Source organism: Mercenaria mercenaria, chromosome 1 (assembly GCF_021730395.1).
Source record: "Mercenaria mercenaria strain notata chromosome 1, MADL_Memer_1, whole genome shotgun sequence".
NCBI classification, from domain to species: domain Eukaryota; kingdom Metazoa; phylum Mollusca; class Bivalvia; order Venerida; family Veneridae; genus Mercenaria; species Mercenaria mercenaria.
Genome location: NC_069361.1, coordinates 98,390,402 through 98,407,188, shown reverse-complemented (window position 1 = coordinate 98,407,188; position 16,787 = coordinate 98,390,402). Strand labels below are relative to the sequence as shown.

The window sequence follows — 16,787 nt, the reverse complement described above, 5'->3', positions numbered from 1 at the left end:
GGGAAAAACCGAGACCACTTTTCTGTGGTACAACATGGATGGTACCTCCAATTTTTAGGTGTATTTTGACATATCTGTACCTTGTAAGAATTTTGTTTTTCTTTTTGGTTAAATTTCTTTCCTTTGTTGTTCCTGTCCTTTAGACTTAGATATTTTTTCTGAGGACCTTCTTGTCCTCAAGTGCAATGATAACAGGTGAGCGATATAGGGCCATCATGGCCCTCTTGTTGAATGAATTTTTCAGATATTTAATATTTTTTCTCTTGTTGATGACGTTATTTGTTATTTTTTGTCTGTTTATTAGTTTGGTTTTGTTGTTTTTCGATAAACATTTAACTGTTTACGATGGGGTGACAGGTCTGTGTGCTTCTTTATTCATGTGCAGTTAGACCACTTTCATCATGCAGATTGTAAATTTAATTCAACCACTAAAACCACGGTCAAATAATTATGTCAGTACTTTTGTTAACTTCATAAAATGATTTATCCTGAATGCATTGATTTTACTGTGCAAAGTCTGACAGATTAAAGAACTTGAGTTAATTGCCATAAGATTTAGATGCAATCTTTTTGATATATTACATTGTTTCATGGAGATATTTCATAACATATTGTAGATTAGATGATGTATATTTGTTACGTGGATGAAGTTGCACAAAAAATGTATCATATTAACAAACAGTATTAGTAGCAAAAAAATATTGTATAAAGTATAAAAACGTAATATTTCACAAAATATTTTTGTTTACTTTAAATTTGACTCAACATTTCGCTTATCTCTAAAGTTATCATAGATCCATTTTATAAAACGCTATGTCTTGGTGCATTTGATTTAAAAAAAAAGAAGAAGACAAAATTTTGTTTGACTGTCTTAACTTGACTGACTGTTAATGTATGAAATCAGTATATGTATGTTATATTATGTTTGTTCAAAATGTGTTGTTGTGTATTACAGTTGCATTTAAGATATATGATATGGATAAAGATGGGTATATATCAAATGGTGAGCTGTACCAAGTATTAAAGATGATGGTGGGCAGTAACTTGAAGGATCATCAACTCCAGCAGATAGTCGACAAAACAATAATACATGCGGATAGTGATGGTGATGGAAAAATCTCTTTTGAAGAATTTTGTGCTGTAAGGCAGAAATGTTTTCTTCTTTTGCCATTTAAATTTTAGCTTGCTGGTAATTTTATCAAAACTTTTAGTTTTTACAATGCAGTTGGAATGTGTTCAACATGCCTTAAGTGTACTTAAGTAATATGATTTATGATACAATTTAGATATTGCTAATGAGCCATTTTATAGTCTTTATAGACTTCGGTAACAGATGTTACCTTGATTACATTATAATAGTCAGGTAGGTTACATTTGAGTTAAATGAATTACAAAAACCTTCATCAGTCTGTCACAAGGGAATAGAATATACAATATTCACACAATTTCAAATGATTTTAATCAATACCTAAAAACTTTGGCCAACACTTTCTAGCTTGGCTTTTTCAGAGTCAATTTTGGGGTTAGCAAGGCAAAAGGTCAGAGTTCAAGATGTTTGCTTGTAGTCAGTAAATGACGTCTATATTTTATTTGAGTCCATAAGTCAAAGTTAAGATCACAGTGACCATCAGACTTGAAAACTGTTTCCACTCGGCTACTGGAGAATGCTTGGGCCTGCAGTAGTCAGACTTCATAGAATGAATTAGTGTGGTCAGTAGATTGTCATTATGATATGGAGGTCAGTAGGGCAAGATAACTTGACCTGAAAACAAAATGATTGCTGCTCAATAACTAGATTAGGCTTAAGTCCTACAATGGTCAGACTTTATAGCATGATTGCCTGTGGTCAGTAGATACCCCAATTTATTTTGGGGCAAGTAAGTCGAAGGCCAAGGTCACCTTTACTTTGAAACTGACGATGGGTTTGGTTTGGTATCTGGAGAATGCTTGGACCTGTGTTGATCAGACTTGATAGAATGCTTGCCTGTGTTCATTTCTAATCAGTAAATGGAGAAGTCTTGGGCTTTTGGCTGTCACTTGCCTTAAGACCATTATTGTTTTAGGGTCAATAGGTGAAAGTTCAATGTCAGAGGGAAAAAAAGGTAACTGGCAGAATAATTGGGCCTGCAGCCAACAAACTTCAAAACTTAATTGCCTTTTGTCAGTAGATTATCCCTGTGATTACTAAGTTAAAGGTCATTTTCCCATCATTCTAGAATCTGAAAATTAGACACTTGTTTTCCAGCAGCAGGGTATCATGAGGGGCATGCATGTTTTAACAAACCGCCGCTGTTTATATTTGATATAAAAGGAAGCTGTGTTTATATTTCAGGTTGTAGGAGGAATGGACGTCCATAAAAAGATGGTTGTTGAAATATAGAGACAAAGACATTAGCAAATTCCATTTTAGGCATTTTATATACTTTGTTCTTTCAATTTTACAAGTAGAAAGTAATATGTGGCCGTGCAAATCATGGTCGCTGAGGTACAGAGGTATTAGACAATAAAAAATTCCATTTTATTCATTTACATACATTACATCAAGTTTGTGTTTCCATGACAACTCTGTAACAAGCAGCCAGTCAAGCTTTATTTTGGAAGACTGATGAACTTCCATTGGAACTATTTACTTTGTCACAGTCTGAAATTGTGAGACACGGAGAAAGTTTGGAACAAGTGGTAGAGAAAATGTAACAGCTGTTTTTCAGGAAATTTTCGGAAGAGAACTAGAGTGGACAATATATCTGTTGCAGACAGGAAGATTTAAGGAATGTTAACAGAATGGGTTTCTAATTCTTGATGAAGAGTCTTTTATCTGGCATCATGAAATTTATTGCATTCTTACAGTAGAATTGTTTTTAAAATATCTAATAGTAACCCTGATTGTAACTGCTTTAGGAAAATAACTTTCATTGTAAATACTTGAGACTAGGAAAGATATTTCTCTTCTTATGATTTGGAATAATGGATTTACAAGTTTTAAGTATGGTAAAAAGTATGCTATCTACTCTTTCTGAAGAACAACATATTAAGAGTTTCACAGTATTGTAATATTCAACAGTTTAAGTTTTTTCATGACAGGTCATGTAAATTACAGGAAATTTGTGAAGATCAGTTAAAAATAGAATTGATGTATGTCTACACCGCTTCCAGTGTTATTTAAGATATAAATGGTAAATGGAGTTTTTCTCTTTACTAGTCTGTAGAATTGTACATACAGTGGAAACAAAATAATACTGCAGAAATTAGATCCAACCAAATTATTTATTTAGAATATCTCTAATTCAACAACTGCGATATTTGGATAAAAAAATGTCAATAAAATGCAGGATGGCTATGATTCCTTTGAAAGTCGTGAATGTTTTATCTCCTATGCTCAAATTTTATAAATCGCAAGTGTTATCAAGAGTATAATTTGCTACAAGAAGAGGAATTCATGTCCTGTGTTTCACTCTAGATATATATTTTGACAATGCAAGTACAAACAAAGGATATTGGGGGTTAGTAGCAAAAAAAATAAGAAACTACATTTTCAACCTATGTTTTTTTAGCTCACCTGTCACAAAGTGACAAGGTGAGCTTTTGTGATCGCGCAGCGTCCGTCGTCCGTCCGTCCGTCCGTCCGTGCGTCCGTGCGTAAACTTTTGCTTGTGACCACTCTAGAGGTCACATTTTTCATGGGGTCTTTATGAAAATTGGTCAGAATGCTTATCTTGATGATATCTAGGTCAAGTTCGAAACTGGGTCACATGCGGTCCAAAACTAGGTCAGTATTTCTAAAAATAGAAAAACCTTGTGACCTCTCTAGAGGCCATATTTTTCACAAGATCTTCATGAAAATTGGTCAGAATGTTCACCTTGTTGATATCTAGGTCAAGTTTGAAACTGGGTCACGTGGGTTCAAAAACTAGGTCAGTAGGTCAAATAATAGAAAAACCTTGTGACCTCTCTAGAGGCCATATTTTTCATGAGATCTTCATGAATATTGGTCAGAATGTTCACCTTGATGATATCTAGGTCAAATTCGAAACTGGGTCACATGGGGTCAAAAACTAGGTCAGTAGGTCTAAAAATAGAAAAACCTTGTGACCTCTCTAGAGGCCATATTTCTCAATGGATCTTCATGAAAGTTGGTCAGAATGTTCACCTTGATGATATCTAGGTCAAGTTCGAAACTGGGTCACGTGGGGTTAAAAACTAGGTCAGTAGTTCTAAAAATAGAAAAACCTTGTGACCTCTCTAGAGGCCATACTTTTGAATGGATCTTCATGAAAATTGGTCAGAATGTTCACCTTGATGATATCTAGGTCAAGTTCGAAACTGGGTCACGTGGGGTCAAAAACTAGGTCAGTAGGTCTAAAAATAGAAAAACCTTGTGACCTCTCTAGAGGCCATATTTCTCAATGGATCTTCATGAAAATTGGTCAGAATGTATACCTTGATGATATCTAGGTCAAGTTCGAAACTGGGTCACGTGTGGTCAAAAACTAGGTCAGTAGGTCTAAAAATAGAAAAACCTTGTGACCTCTCTAGAGGCCATATAATTCAATGGAGCTTCATGAAAATTGGTCAGAATGTTTACCTTGATGATATCTAGGTCAGATTCGAAACTGGGTCAAGTGCGGTCAAAAACTAGGTCATTAGGTCTAAAAATAGAAAAACCTTGTGACCTCTCTAGAGGCCATATTTTTCATGAGATCTTCATGAATATTGGTCAGAATGTTCGCCTTGATGATATCTAGGTCAAGTTCGAAACTGGGTCACGTGGGATCAAAAACTAGGTCAGTAGGTCGAAAAATAGAAAAACCTTGTGACCTCTCTAGAGGCCATATTTTTCATGAGATCTTCATGACAATTGGTGAGAATGTTCCCCTTGATGATATCTAGGTCATGTTTAAAAGTGGGTCACGTGCCTTCAAAAACTAGGTCACTAGGTCAAATAATAGAAAAACCTTGTGACCTCTCTAGAGGCCATATTTTTCAATGGATCTTCATGAAAATTGGTCAGAATTTTTTATCTTGATGATATCTAGGTCACATGTGCTCAAAAACTAGGTCACTGTGTCAAATAATAGAAGTAACAATGTCATACTCAGTTCAACACTGGGTCATGTGGGGATAGGTGAGCGATTCAGGACCATCATGGTCCTCTTGTCTTATTGTTTAATTCATACAGAAAGCAATGATTTGATACTGAATTTGATAAAGAAATCATAACAAAAATTGATTCGCTTATGCTTTATAAGTGATGAGTGTTAAGTGATATGGAATTGACCAATGAAAAACAAGATTTTTAAGATAGTCTAAATGTTTCATTTCTTTCAGCCAGATATTTCACTAATGATTTTTGTTATCATTTAAATAAAAAAAAATTATTACTGTTATGATGTTGCACCATATTCCATATTTTTTATTTCTAAGATTGTAAAGGTTTGTAAATATTGTACTTTTTTCGTAGAGAATTTAAAGCTAGCATTTTTAATAAATCACCTATTTATCTCCCATTTCCTTTTTGTGTTAAGATCAATTAGCATGTAGCATTTCAATGGTGTATCAGTTATTTTAATATATTTATGCATTATGTATATCAGAAATAAGTTTATGAATTTCAGGGCGTATATTGGAGATTTATATACATTGTTCATCTCAATGTCCACCGATATGCGGCTTCAAGCTGCATGTATAACTAATTCAAAATGCAGATTTAATGATTTCATTACTGGAATAGTATTTGGAATATTCACAAAAAATGAAAACGTTTCATAATGATTTTATGGCAGACAGTCGCAAAGAAAAATTGCAGACTGTTTTATTTACGTTGGCTAATGATAATTTTATCACCTATTTCGTAGAAAGCTTCTTAATGGATGGTACTGTAGGAGTTTTAAAAAGGTATCCCTCCCATTTGATGCAGCGTAAAAAAATTTCTTTTTTTTTTGGACTGTTTTTCTTAATGCCTAATAGCACAAACTTATGTGAGAGTACTATTTAAATGCTTGACTCATTATGTTGTTGTTTTATGCAAATACATACAACACAAATAAGAAAAGTATCTCCTGAAAAGTAGAAGTAGATTAGTTTGTGTATATAGGCTATATAAGATTGATTATTAATGTTTTAAAATACATAGGAAAGGAAATTCAGTAATTGTAACTTATAAATATTTGCCAAAGATATAGATACTGCAGTTTTGCTTAGGTTTAAGCAAATGAAGACACTAAGATCTGTCACTATTTTACAGCAGCACACTTTTAAATTGTCTCTTAACCCTAACCCTGCTATATTTCTATAATGAACTTGGCCATCTTTCAGTTTGGACAGTACCATTAACTATTAAAAGGGGTGCTTACCAAAAAATACTGACTGAATAACGAACAGTGCAGATCATGATCAGACTGCATGGATGTGCAGGCTGAACATGAATTACACTAGTCGCAAAGGCAGAATCAGTCGTGTCCAGCATGGTAAGGGTTAACTCCAGCAAAGTTAAAAATATTTTCAGATTAAAGTGAGATTATCTGGTCGCATTGCAGCACTGTTTTATGATTATATGTAACCAGAGTTACATCAGTCATCTTTATAATGTATAACATTTTCTTTATTTCTCTGTTTCATTTTCTCCATGAGTTTTCATTATGTATGTATTTCATTCTCTAAACTTCATGATGTGACATTTTCATAAGGAATCTCATTTGAGAGAAACATCTAGGAGACACATGCATATTTTATTTGAACATCTAATTAAGGCCAATTAGCAACAGAACATTTGAAATGACTTAAGCATTCAGTCTTTGACCATTGGTTGAAATGACCATAGATAAAGAAATTGAAAAGCTAGATGGCATGAACTTTATTTACTTTGTAAAATAATATGTATTGTATCCATGACATTGGTAAATTGTGTATGTTATAATCACAGTATTGATCAGTGCGATCAGCTGATCTCAGAATTGTACATGTGTGTGTTCTATATGTTTCTTTAATATTCAGACCAAAGTGTAGAAACTTTTGCATGAATTAACTCCTAAATATTAGAGTATAATAAAATCAGTATGAAATAGACACTGGAGATACTTAGTATATCCTTCCAAATATTTAGGTTTTTATCTCGGATCTTTCCTTGTAAAGGTGATAAATTTATGAGCCAAAAGTAGAACACTAGCAGATCACAGGTAAATGTACAACTTTTGTTGACTTGTGTTAGACTACTTACCATCTTACAGTTTTGCATCCTGATTTTTTTTAGTTACTTAAAATAGCGTTTCAATTGAAATTTGCTATAGAACGGTACAAAACTTGAAGAGTTGTCAATGATAGTAGTCTTGTTTGTTACAGTAGATCAGTAACTTATATTTCCTCTAACTGTTTGAACATACCACAGTGGAGTACATCAAGCATATCTTCAATATCAGTTGTATTTTTTATGTGCTGATTTTTGTATTGATATATGATAGGATTCAAATGTTGATTTAACTGTACTGGATTGTTATGATTTATAGTCTTATTTATTTACCCAATTTGATGTTATATTGTAGAGTTATGTCTATGTTTTTTAAATGGGGGAAATGCTTTAATTTGTGTTCTATATATTTTTCTTCCTGTTTTGTGGGTGTTAAAGTTATGTTGTTTGTTATTGTACATGACATATATTTATAAGAATTGTGGAAAACATGAAAAAGAGTGCACATGCTCTATAAATTGGATTCTGTTACAGTGTGAAAAACATGTTTCACCCGTCTGCTCTTCATTGCTTAAAATAATATTTAGTATAATGTATTTACTGAAGTCTGAAGTACAGCACAGTCAAACCTTGTAGGGTGTTAGTTTGGTAAATGTTGACATACACTGACCTCGGTGGTCAAGGGCTCAGACACTTCAGGTGTAGCACACCAAAACCCTAGAACCCTTTGCCTAGGCTGGGTACAGGATAGTGGCTTGAGCCAGCCAGTAAAACTGATGTTTAAAACTCAATCTTCCTTTGGAATAAATACACACGACTTAGTATGCATTGTATTTTCATCATTATGAGCATAATTGAAATATTTCAGACCCTCTCTTCGAGGGTTTATCCAGAAGTAATGTCACAGTGTCCATTTTGCATTTATTCATAGTTATTATAGAAATTATAGCAAAGTTATGTAAGCTAATTTAATTATAACATGAGTAAATATTATTTTCTAGAGTTTCGTTTTAAGTGCAAAGAGCTTCAAAGGTCACTACTGACAACATTTTGCCACACACAAAATTAGCGTTTCTACAATAAACAGAATAAACTACCAAACAAAAAGGGTCACCAGCTAACATTAAAATCATGTGAAGTTATGTCTTCAAGCAGACAACATGAAAACTGTAGTAGCATCATCTTTATTTAAAGTTTGCCATCTAGTGCTTGCGACTAGTGACAAAAATATGATTTTTTGATGTCGGTGATATGTAGCCATCATTTTTAACATGCTGTCTTATATTTGATATCTCGATAAGTAAGCAAAACATTTTTATATTTTCAGAAAATGTTGCAAATAGATCAGTGTAGAATGGGTACAAATTTTTAGTGTTTTCTTGTCATGATGCAAATTTTTATGACTAATGACATTATATCTGGATCAACCCTCCTTATTGCAGCACATTATATGGTACAATATGTATAAAGACCCTGTCTCTGGCTTAGTAGTTAAGGTTGCTTACTTCAGATCACTTTACTTTCACCGAAGTGGGTCCGAGCCTCACTCGAGGCATTGAATTCTTCATGTGAGGATGCTGGCTTACGGAAGGTCGGTGGTTCAACCCAGGTGCCCAACCTTGATGACATAATGCACGGAGGGGCAACTGGGCAACTTTCTCCACTATCAAAGCTGGAAAGTTGCCATATGACCTAAATTGTGTCATTGCAATGTTAAACCCAACAAAACAAACAAAGACAACTGATTACTGGACGAGGGGTACAGTACGGATAGGTTTGGCTTTATTGCCGAACAATTTTAAATCGAAAGTAAAGGCTTTTAATCAAAAACATGTAATTAAGCTTAAAAACTTTCATGCAATTGAAAGAGAATGTATTTGATTTTAGGTCCTAGAAAATACGTTCATTCTAGCAGTCATGCTTTTCAGTAATAAAGAAGGCAATATTCTGTGTTTATTTCATGAACAAGATCCATTTCTTATTCTACCTCATATAAATGTGGAAAAGCAATGAACAAAATTTTCTCATTTTCTTGCATATTTTCATGTAGATCTGGTAGTAATTGACCCTTCTGACATGGCATTCCTGAATCTATCAAATTCTGACATCTGCTAAACAGAGTTTGCTTTAACATGTTTATCTCTGATTTGTCCTAACAGGTATAACTCTATACATGCTGGTATGTAGTCAGTGTTTTTCAGTGCTATTGAATAATATGAAGGAAATTTTGGCTTACTTTTATTAGATTGGCTGGAGTTTTGTTTCTGTCTGTCTTCAGTATTTTATATGCATATTTTTGTAAAATATTAACATCACAAAAAGAAACTATTCTGTTAATATTGAAGGTTTAAAGCAGTTCTACCATTTTGTACAAAACAAAAAAGAAAAGTAAAATTTTTCTTATCTGTTACTTGTATGGTGATATGTTATCCAGTAGATTTTAGGATATTTTCAGATTTAAGTTTCTACTCGGCAAGGCTTTTATTCTGTATTAAGTTAATGACATACTTTTGTCAGCTTTGAAAAAAATAAGTAATCTTACATATTCATCAATTCTAAATGCTGAAGAGCACAAAGTTTCATATCAAATGAGCCGTGCCATGGGAAAACCAACATAGTGGGTATGCGACCAGCATGGATCCAGACCAGCCTGCGCATCCGCGCAGACTGGTCAGGCTCCATGCTGTTTGCTTTTAAAGCCTATTGAGATTGGAGAAACTGTTAGCGAACAGCATGGATCCTGACCAGACTGCGCGGATGCGCAGGCTGGTTTGGATCCATGCTGGTCGCAAAGCCACTATGTTGGTTTTCCCATGGCATGGCTCAAATTATGTTCATTCCATCATAGATTTTATAAAAAAAGTAAAACTTTCTTTTTGTTGTTATGTGATAGAACAAGCTTAATTGTGTTTGTCCAGTAAATGTTATCTTTTTATAATGTGTCATTTTATCTAGATTTCCTCTTTTTATAAGTAGAATTTAGAAAAAGGTAGCTTCTCATTAGTTAAACAAAAACATGAAAATTAAGTCTTAAGATAAATATATTTTATAAATGTACTTACGTCCCTTTATGGTGTATTTTAAGTAAAAATGATTACATAGCATTTTAGAAATGATAATTGATATTCTCTAATTCAAAATACTGTACTAAGAAGAAATACGTTATTGAGAGTGGTATACAATTTTGTTTCAAAAAATTAATACAAAGTGAAGTAAAGTTTGAAAATGAATTTTCCTTGAATTTAAGAATATTGTATCAATTAGTTTCAGTTTCTAGCTAAATGTTTAATACATGATAACGTACATTTTCATTTAGTTGTTATAAAAAGGCTTCAGTGAATTTGTTGTTTTGACTGTTGATGAAAACTGTATTTCCAACATCAAGTTATTTTCTATACCATTTATTTGGAATTGTAATACATTTTTAGGAAAATAGTTAATACACAGGGAGAAAATAGAGTATAATGATCTTACATGCCTCTCTGTGTAGGACATGGTTTACCATACATAAGGGACACCAGGGATTGAGAAACTGAGAGTTGTCAAGGTTTCTTACCCAGGTTATACCGAGAGTATGGAAGACATTTGTCTGACATGATTAGACATGTAAGATCATTTTTCATTTCGGCTAATACAACATTTTCAAAGATCTATAAATTATAAAATCTTGATTGTTATATGATGTCATAATTATGATGTCACAATTGCCTTCCCTAAGGAAAATATAAGGTTTTCTACCATAAAGATAACCTTGTCTTTCCTTTCTGGGTAGGCAAAGAGAGTTCTTGAACAAATAAAGGCATAATACACAAGAGACACAAAACAAAAACAATTTTTAAGTACTTTGGATTTTTAGTAAATATTTGTTAGTATTCCTGTTTGAAAGTACACACTGTAAATAACATTTTGTGTTAAAAGTGACATTACATAATTTATTCTCATACAAATTGCACCTCTCTATTTGAAGATTATTCTTTTTTCCAGTTGTGAATATTGATATTGTACCCAACTTACTTTTCATCTTTGTAAATTATGCCCAAGTTATCTCCTTTGTTTTCCCTATATATTAAATCTTTTTAAATAATTACACAGTAGTTTGTTTATTTTTGGTCAGTTACAGCAGATATCCCAAATAAATGTCCAGTACTGTATGTTTGCATAAACTGGTCCTGTAATAGATCCTACTGGAAATAAATTGTTACTTAATGCTCAGGTGAGTTATTGTGATTGCTCGGTGTCCGTCGTCTGTCTGTTTGTCAACATTCAGCTTGTGTATGCGATATAGCCTGTATTTTCAATTGATCTTCATGAAATTTGGTCAGAAGGATTGCCTTGATAAAATCCAGGTCAAGTTCGAAAATGGGTCATCTCGGGTCAAAATCTAGGTCAAATCAAATAAAAACCTTCTGTATGCAATAGGGGCAGCATTTTACACTGGATATTCATAAAATTCAGTTAGAATGGTTGCCTTGATGAAATCTAGGTCAAGTTCGAATATGGGTAATCTGGGATCAAAAACTAGGTCGCTAGGTCAAATCAAAGAAAAACCTTGTGTATGCAATAGGGACTGCATTTTACATTGGATCTTCATGAAATTTGATCAGAATGTTTGTCTGGATGAAATCTAGGTCAAGTTCGAATATGGGGTCAAAAACAAGGTCACCCGGTCAAATCTAAGAAAAACCTAGCATATGCGATAGAGGCTGTATTTTTCAATTGATCTTCATGAAATTTAGTCAGAATGATTGCCTTGATGAAATCTAGGTCAAGTTTGAATATGGGTCGTGTTGTATCAAAATCTAGGTCACTAGGTCAAATCGAAGAAAAACCTTGATTATGCAATACAGACTGCATTTTACACCGGATCTTCATGAAATTTGATCAGAATGTTTGTCTTGTTGAAATCTAGGTCAAGTTCAAATATTGCTCATCTTTGTCAAAAACCAGGTCACTCGGTCAAATCAAAGAAAAACTTTGTGTACAATATAGGGGCTGCATTTTACACTGGATATTCATAAAATTTAGTCAGAATGGTTTCCTTGATGAAATCTAGGTCAAGTTGGAATATGGCTTGTCTGGATGAAATCTAAGTCAAGTTCGAATATGGGTCATCTGGGGTCAAAACTAGTTCACCCAGTCAAGTTAAAGAAAAACCTTGGGTATGCAATTGTGGCTGCATTTTACACTGGATATTCATGAAATTTGATCAGAATGTTTGTCTTGATGAAATCTAGGTGAAGTGCAAATAGGAGTCGTCTGGGGTCAAAAACCAGGTCACCCAGTAATATCAAAGAAAAAATTTTGTGAATGCAAAGGGGCTACATTTTTGGCAGGATGGTCATGAAATTTGATGAAAATGTTTGCTTTGATGAAATCTAGGTAAATTTCAAAATTTTATGTGTGTCATGTTTGGTCAAAAACTAGGTCACCTGGTCAAATTAAAGAATAACCTAGTGTATGCAATAGGGGCTGCATTTTCACTGGATCTTAATGAAATTTGATCAGAATGTTTGTTTTGATGAAATCTAGGTCGAGTTCAAATAGGGGTCATCTGGGGTCAAGAACTAGGTCACCCATTTAAGTCAAAGAAAAACTTTGTATATGCAATAGGGGCTACATTTTAGGCAGGATGTTCATGAAATTTTATGAAAATGTTTGATGAAATTTAAGTCAAGTTCAAATATGGGTCAAAAACTAGGTCACCTGGTTAAATCAAAGAAGAACCTTGTGTATGCAATAGGAGCTGCATTTTTCAGTGGATCTTGATGAAAGATAGGTCGAGTTCAAAAATGGATCATGTTGGTTCAAAAACTAGGTCACCTGGTCAAATCAAAGAAATACCTTGCCTATGCAAAAATGGTCACATTTTAAGCAGGATATTCATTAAATTTGATCAACTGTTCTCAGGTGAGCCACCTAGGACCATTTGGTCCTATTGTTAGCTTACCTGAGCTTAGAGTGCTCAAGTTGAACTAGTGTGATTTGCCCTGTTGTCTGTTGTGTGTCATCAACTACTGTAAAATCATTTAATTTCCAGGGCATGAAATTTCGTAGTTTTGGTCAAAACGGCAGTTTCATGGGGACATGAATTCATGGACATAAAATGAGTGGGAATTTTACTTGTTCGTTGGGATTTATTTCGTGGATTAAATCAGCCACGAAAATTAGTCCCTCACAAATATTAATGATTTCACAGTATTAAACTGTTAACAGTCTAGAGGTCACAATTTTGGCCCAGTTTTAATGAAACTTTGTTTATTAATTGGTTATCTTGAGTCAAAAACTAGCTCACTGTGTTGACACTTCTCAGGCAACATTTCCTTCTTCAAAAAGCTTAATGTTTGTCTCTATGAAATCAAAGTCGAGTTCAAAAGTATGTGAGGTCAAAAACTAGGCCATTGGGTTAAATCCTAGAAAAAACTTGTTAACACTCTGTGGCAACATTTCCTACTTTATCTTCATACGACTTTGATATGATGTTTGACTGTTTGAAATCTAGGTCTTTTTATACACCCGAAGGGATGTATTATGTTGTACCCCCGGTTTCCATCTGTCTGTTAGCAATTTCGTGTCTGCTCTGTAACTCTTGAATCCCTTGAAGGATTTCAAAGAAACTTGACACAGATATTCACCACATCAAGACAACGTGCAGAGCGCATGTTCTGGATGGCTCGCTTCTAGGTCAAGGTCATACTTAGGAGTCAAAGTTCATACGAGTGTGTTTAGTGTTCGCTTTAACTCTTGTCCCCCTTGAAGGATTTCAAAGAAACTTGACACAAATGTTTACCACATCGAGATGATATGCAGAGTGCATGTTCTTGATGGCTCGCTTCAAGGTCAGTGTCACACTTGGGGGTTAATAGTCATATGAGTGTGTTTCGTGTCCACTCTGTAACTCTTGAACTGCTTTAAGGATTGTAAAAAAACTTGGCATAAATGTTCACCACAAGGTCAAGGTCACACTTAGGGGTCAAAGGTCATACCTTCAGGCATATATTGCTCCGCATTGCAGTGCTGTTGTTTAAAACTGAGTTACTCGAGGTTTAAAACTAAGTCACAAGGTCAAATAATAGAAAAGTCGTGATAACACTCTTCAGGTCACATTTTCTATTTGATCATCATAAATTTTTCTCAGAATGATTGTCCATCATTATTCTAGTTTGGTACCAGAGGTGAAAAAACTAAGTTACTAAGTTAAATCCTAGAAAAACATAGTTAACATTCTTGGAGGTCGCATTTTTGAGAATGTTTGTCTTTATAAAATCTAGGTCAAGTTTGTAATTGTGTTATCTAGATCAAATCGTAGAAAGGCCTTGTTTACACTCGAGAGACCACATTTTCTGTTTGCCTTTTTGTCACATGGGTTGGAAACTAGATCATTAGGACAAGCATTGGAAAACTTGTTAGTGATCTGCCTGATTTTCGTGAAACATAATTAGAAAGTTTTTGTTAATTAAATCTAGTTTTTCAAATGGTTCAAGTTAACTGCACTTATGAGCCTCTACATATGTTTGAAAATCTTTATAAAATCAAGAGTGATCAAACCTCAGAATTTTTATTCAGCATGTGAAATTATGCACCTGATGTTTTAATTGGAAACTCACACGGCCACACCAGAGCTACAGCCCTTGACTTACTCAAAAATATACATAACAAGAGCTGTCAGTGGACAGCGTGCTCAACTATTCTCAGGTCTTGATAGTATAATATAAGCTACGAGTAAAACTTTAACATTACAATAAGCATATTCTAAGTTGAAAAGGGGCCATAATTCAGTCAAAATGCTTGATAGAGTTGCCTCCGCAGACGGGGGTCATGATGGTAAACAAGTATGCAAAATATGAAAGCAATATCTCAATGGACTTTGAAAATATTTGGGGTGGTACGCAAACTTTAACATTTGTGTGACGCTTTGATCCCGCTCACGCCGACGCCGGGGCGAGTAGGATAGCTCCCCTATTCTTCGAATAGTCGAGCTAAAAAGGGCCTAAATATTTGTGTCATATGTAACTTGAAACGTATTTGACCTAGGATTATGAAACACCACAGGAATATTACTCAGCATGTGAAATGCACCTGGGATTTCACTCAGCAATACCAGAATTTTTGCCCTTGATTTAGTCAAAACATGGGACACTGTGCCCCCACTTCTTGTCATTGTACAATCATGGTTTCATGACTAGGTGAAATATTTTTTAAGATATATGCAACATAAACTTTTAAGCACTTTATGTAACTTTTACCTGTTCCCAAAGAATATTTTTTGAATACTTTACCAGCAAACTAGGAGTCAGGCCCCGATTTCACGAAAAAAATTAAATAATTACTTAGTTAAGTATGTTATTTCAAAATTATGCTATTGCTTTATTTATTGTTATTTTATGTTGATTTTTTCTATAACAATTTATTTGTAGCTAAATTATACTATGGTTAGTAGCTTTTATCTGCAGTACTTATTTTAGTCAAGCAAATATCACATTTCTACTTAAGCACGATATAACGAACTTAAGTATTTTCTTAAGTATATTTTTTATTTTTATACTCTGTTTTCTTTAGAATTCAGAATTGTTGTCTTTTTATTAATGAAATAGACAAATACGGTTCTGTTATAGCTGAAAAAGTCAACATTAAAGACACATAAAGAGCAAACACAGGCATTTGAAATAACAGACTTAGCTAAGTAATTACTTAAGTTTTTTCGTGAAATTGGGGCCAGGGCCTCCACTAGGCCTCAGAAAGTTGTAGCCACTTTTTGAGAGAAACTGCCAAATTGAAGCTGAATAGCTGAAATTTATCCACATTGTAATAAAATTCTTGTAGCCACTTTCAAAAATCTGTAGCCAGTTTTTTTGAATTTGTAGCATTGGGCTACATTGGCAATGGCAGAGGAGGCCCTGGGAGTGTCTTAAAAGGGATCAAAAGATACAGTGCATACAAAATTTAGCAACAAAATGACCGAAAACTAGGCCAAAACTACTTCCTGAGACATAAATATAAGAAAATAGCAAGTTATTGGTTTCCTATTAGTGTCCGATTCACTGGGGGAAACGTTACAAGAATCGGCTCCAAGAATCTTTGTTACAATGCTCCGGTTTCAGTAGACGAGGTATTTGCTGAACCTACCGGTCACTGACATAACCCATGTTTAATTACTTAACAGTACCGATACTTAAATCTTATTCCAATGATTTAATTAAATTTGGTGACACCATTCTGCTAGGAATGCTTTTATCCTTTCAATATTTTCTGTTGTGGTCGACCTTTCCGTGTACCCCTTATGAAAGAGGGTATATCATATTTTCTTTTGATGAAATGTGTTCTTCTTCTTCTTCTTGTCGTTCACGACTACACTGTCAGACCAGTAGCCCTGATGAAACTTGTGGTTTGCCGCAAATCCTCAATGCCTCCATACAGTTTCTGGTGGATTGAGGTATCTATCGGCCAAGTCGCAGCTCGCTCCTGGTCATGCCTTTTACATCTCTGAAGTATATGCTCCGCAGTCTGATCTTCTTCACCACATGGACAAGTTGGCGATGATGTCAGTCTGTATTTCTTGTACATGTGAGCATTGAGTTTGTTGTGCCCTGAGCGGAGCCTGACCTCATCA

At 34.2% G+C, this 16,787-nt stretch overlaps 1 protein-coding gene across 1 annotated transcript in view; it reads left to right on the top strand.

Moving 5' to 3' along the window:
- The window catches only part of LOC123529266 (calcineurin subunit B type 1), a 47,882-nt gene extending 36,615 nt beyond the window's left edge, over nucleotides 1-11,267 (top strand). The window contains exons 5-6 of the mRNA XM_045309525.2: nucleotides 956-1,140; nucleotides 2,333-11,267. Of these exons, the coding sequence (XP_045165460.1) occupies nucleotides 956-1,140; nucleotides 2,333-2,380 (233 nt within the window). The 3' untranslated portion in view covers nucleotides 2,381-11,267. The remainder of the gene's footprint in view (nucleotides 1-955; nucleotides 1,141-2,332) is intronic.
- Nucleotides 11,268-16,787: the final 5,520 nt, after the last annotated feature.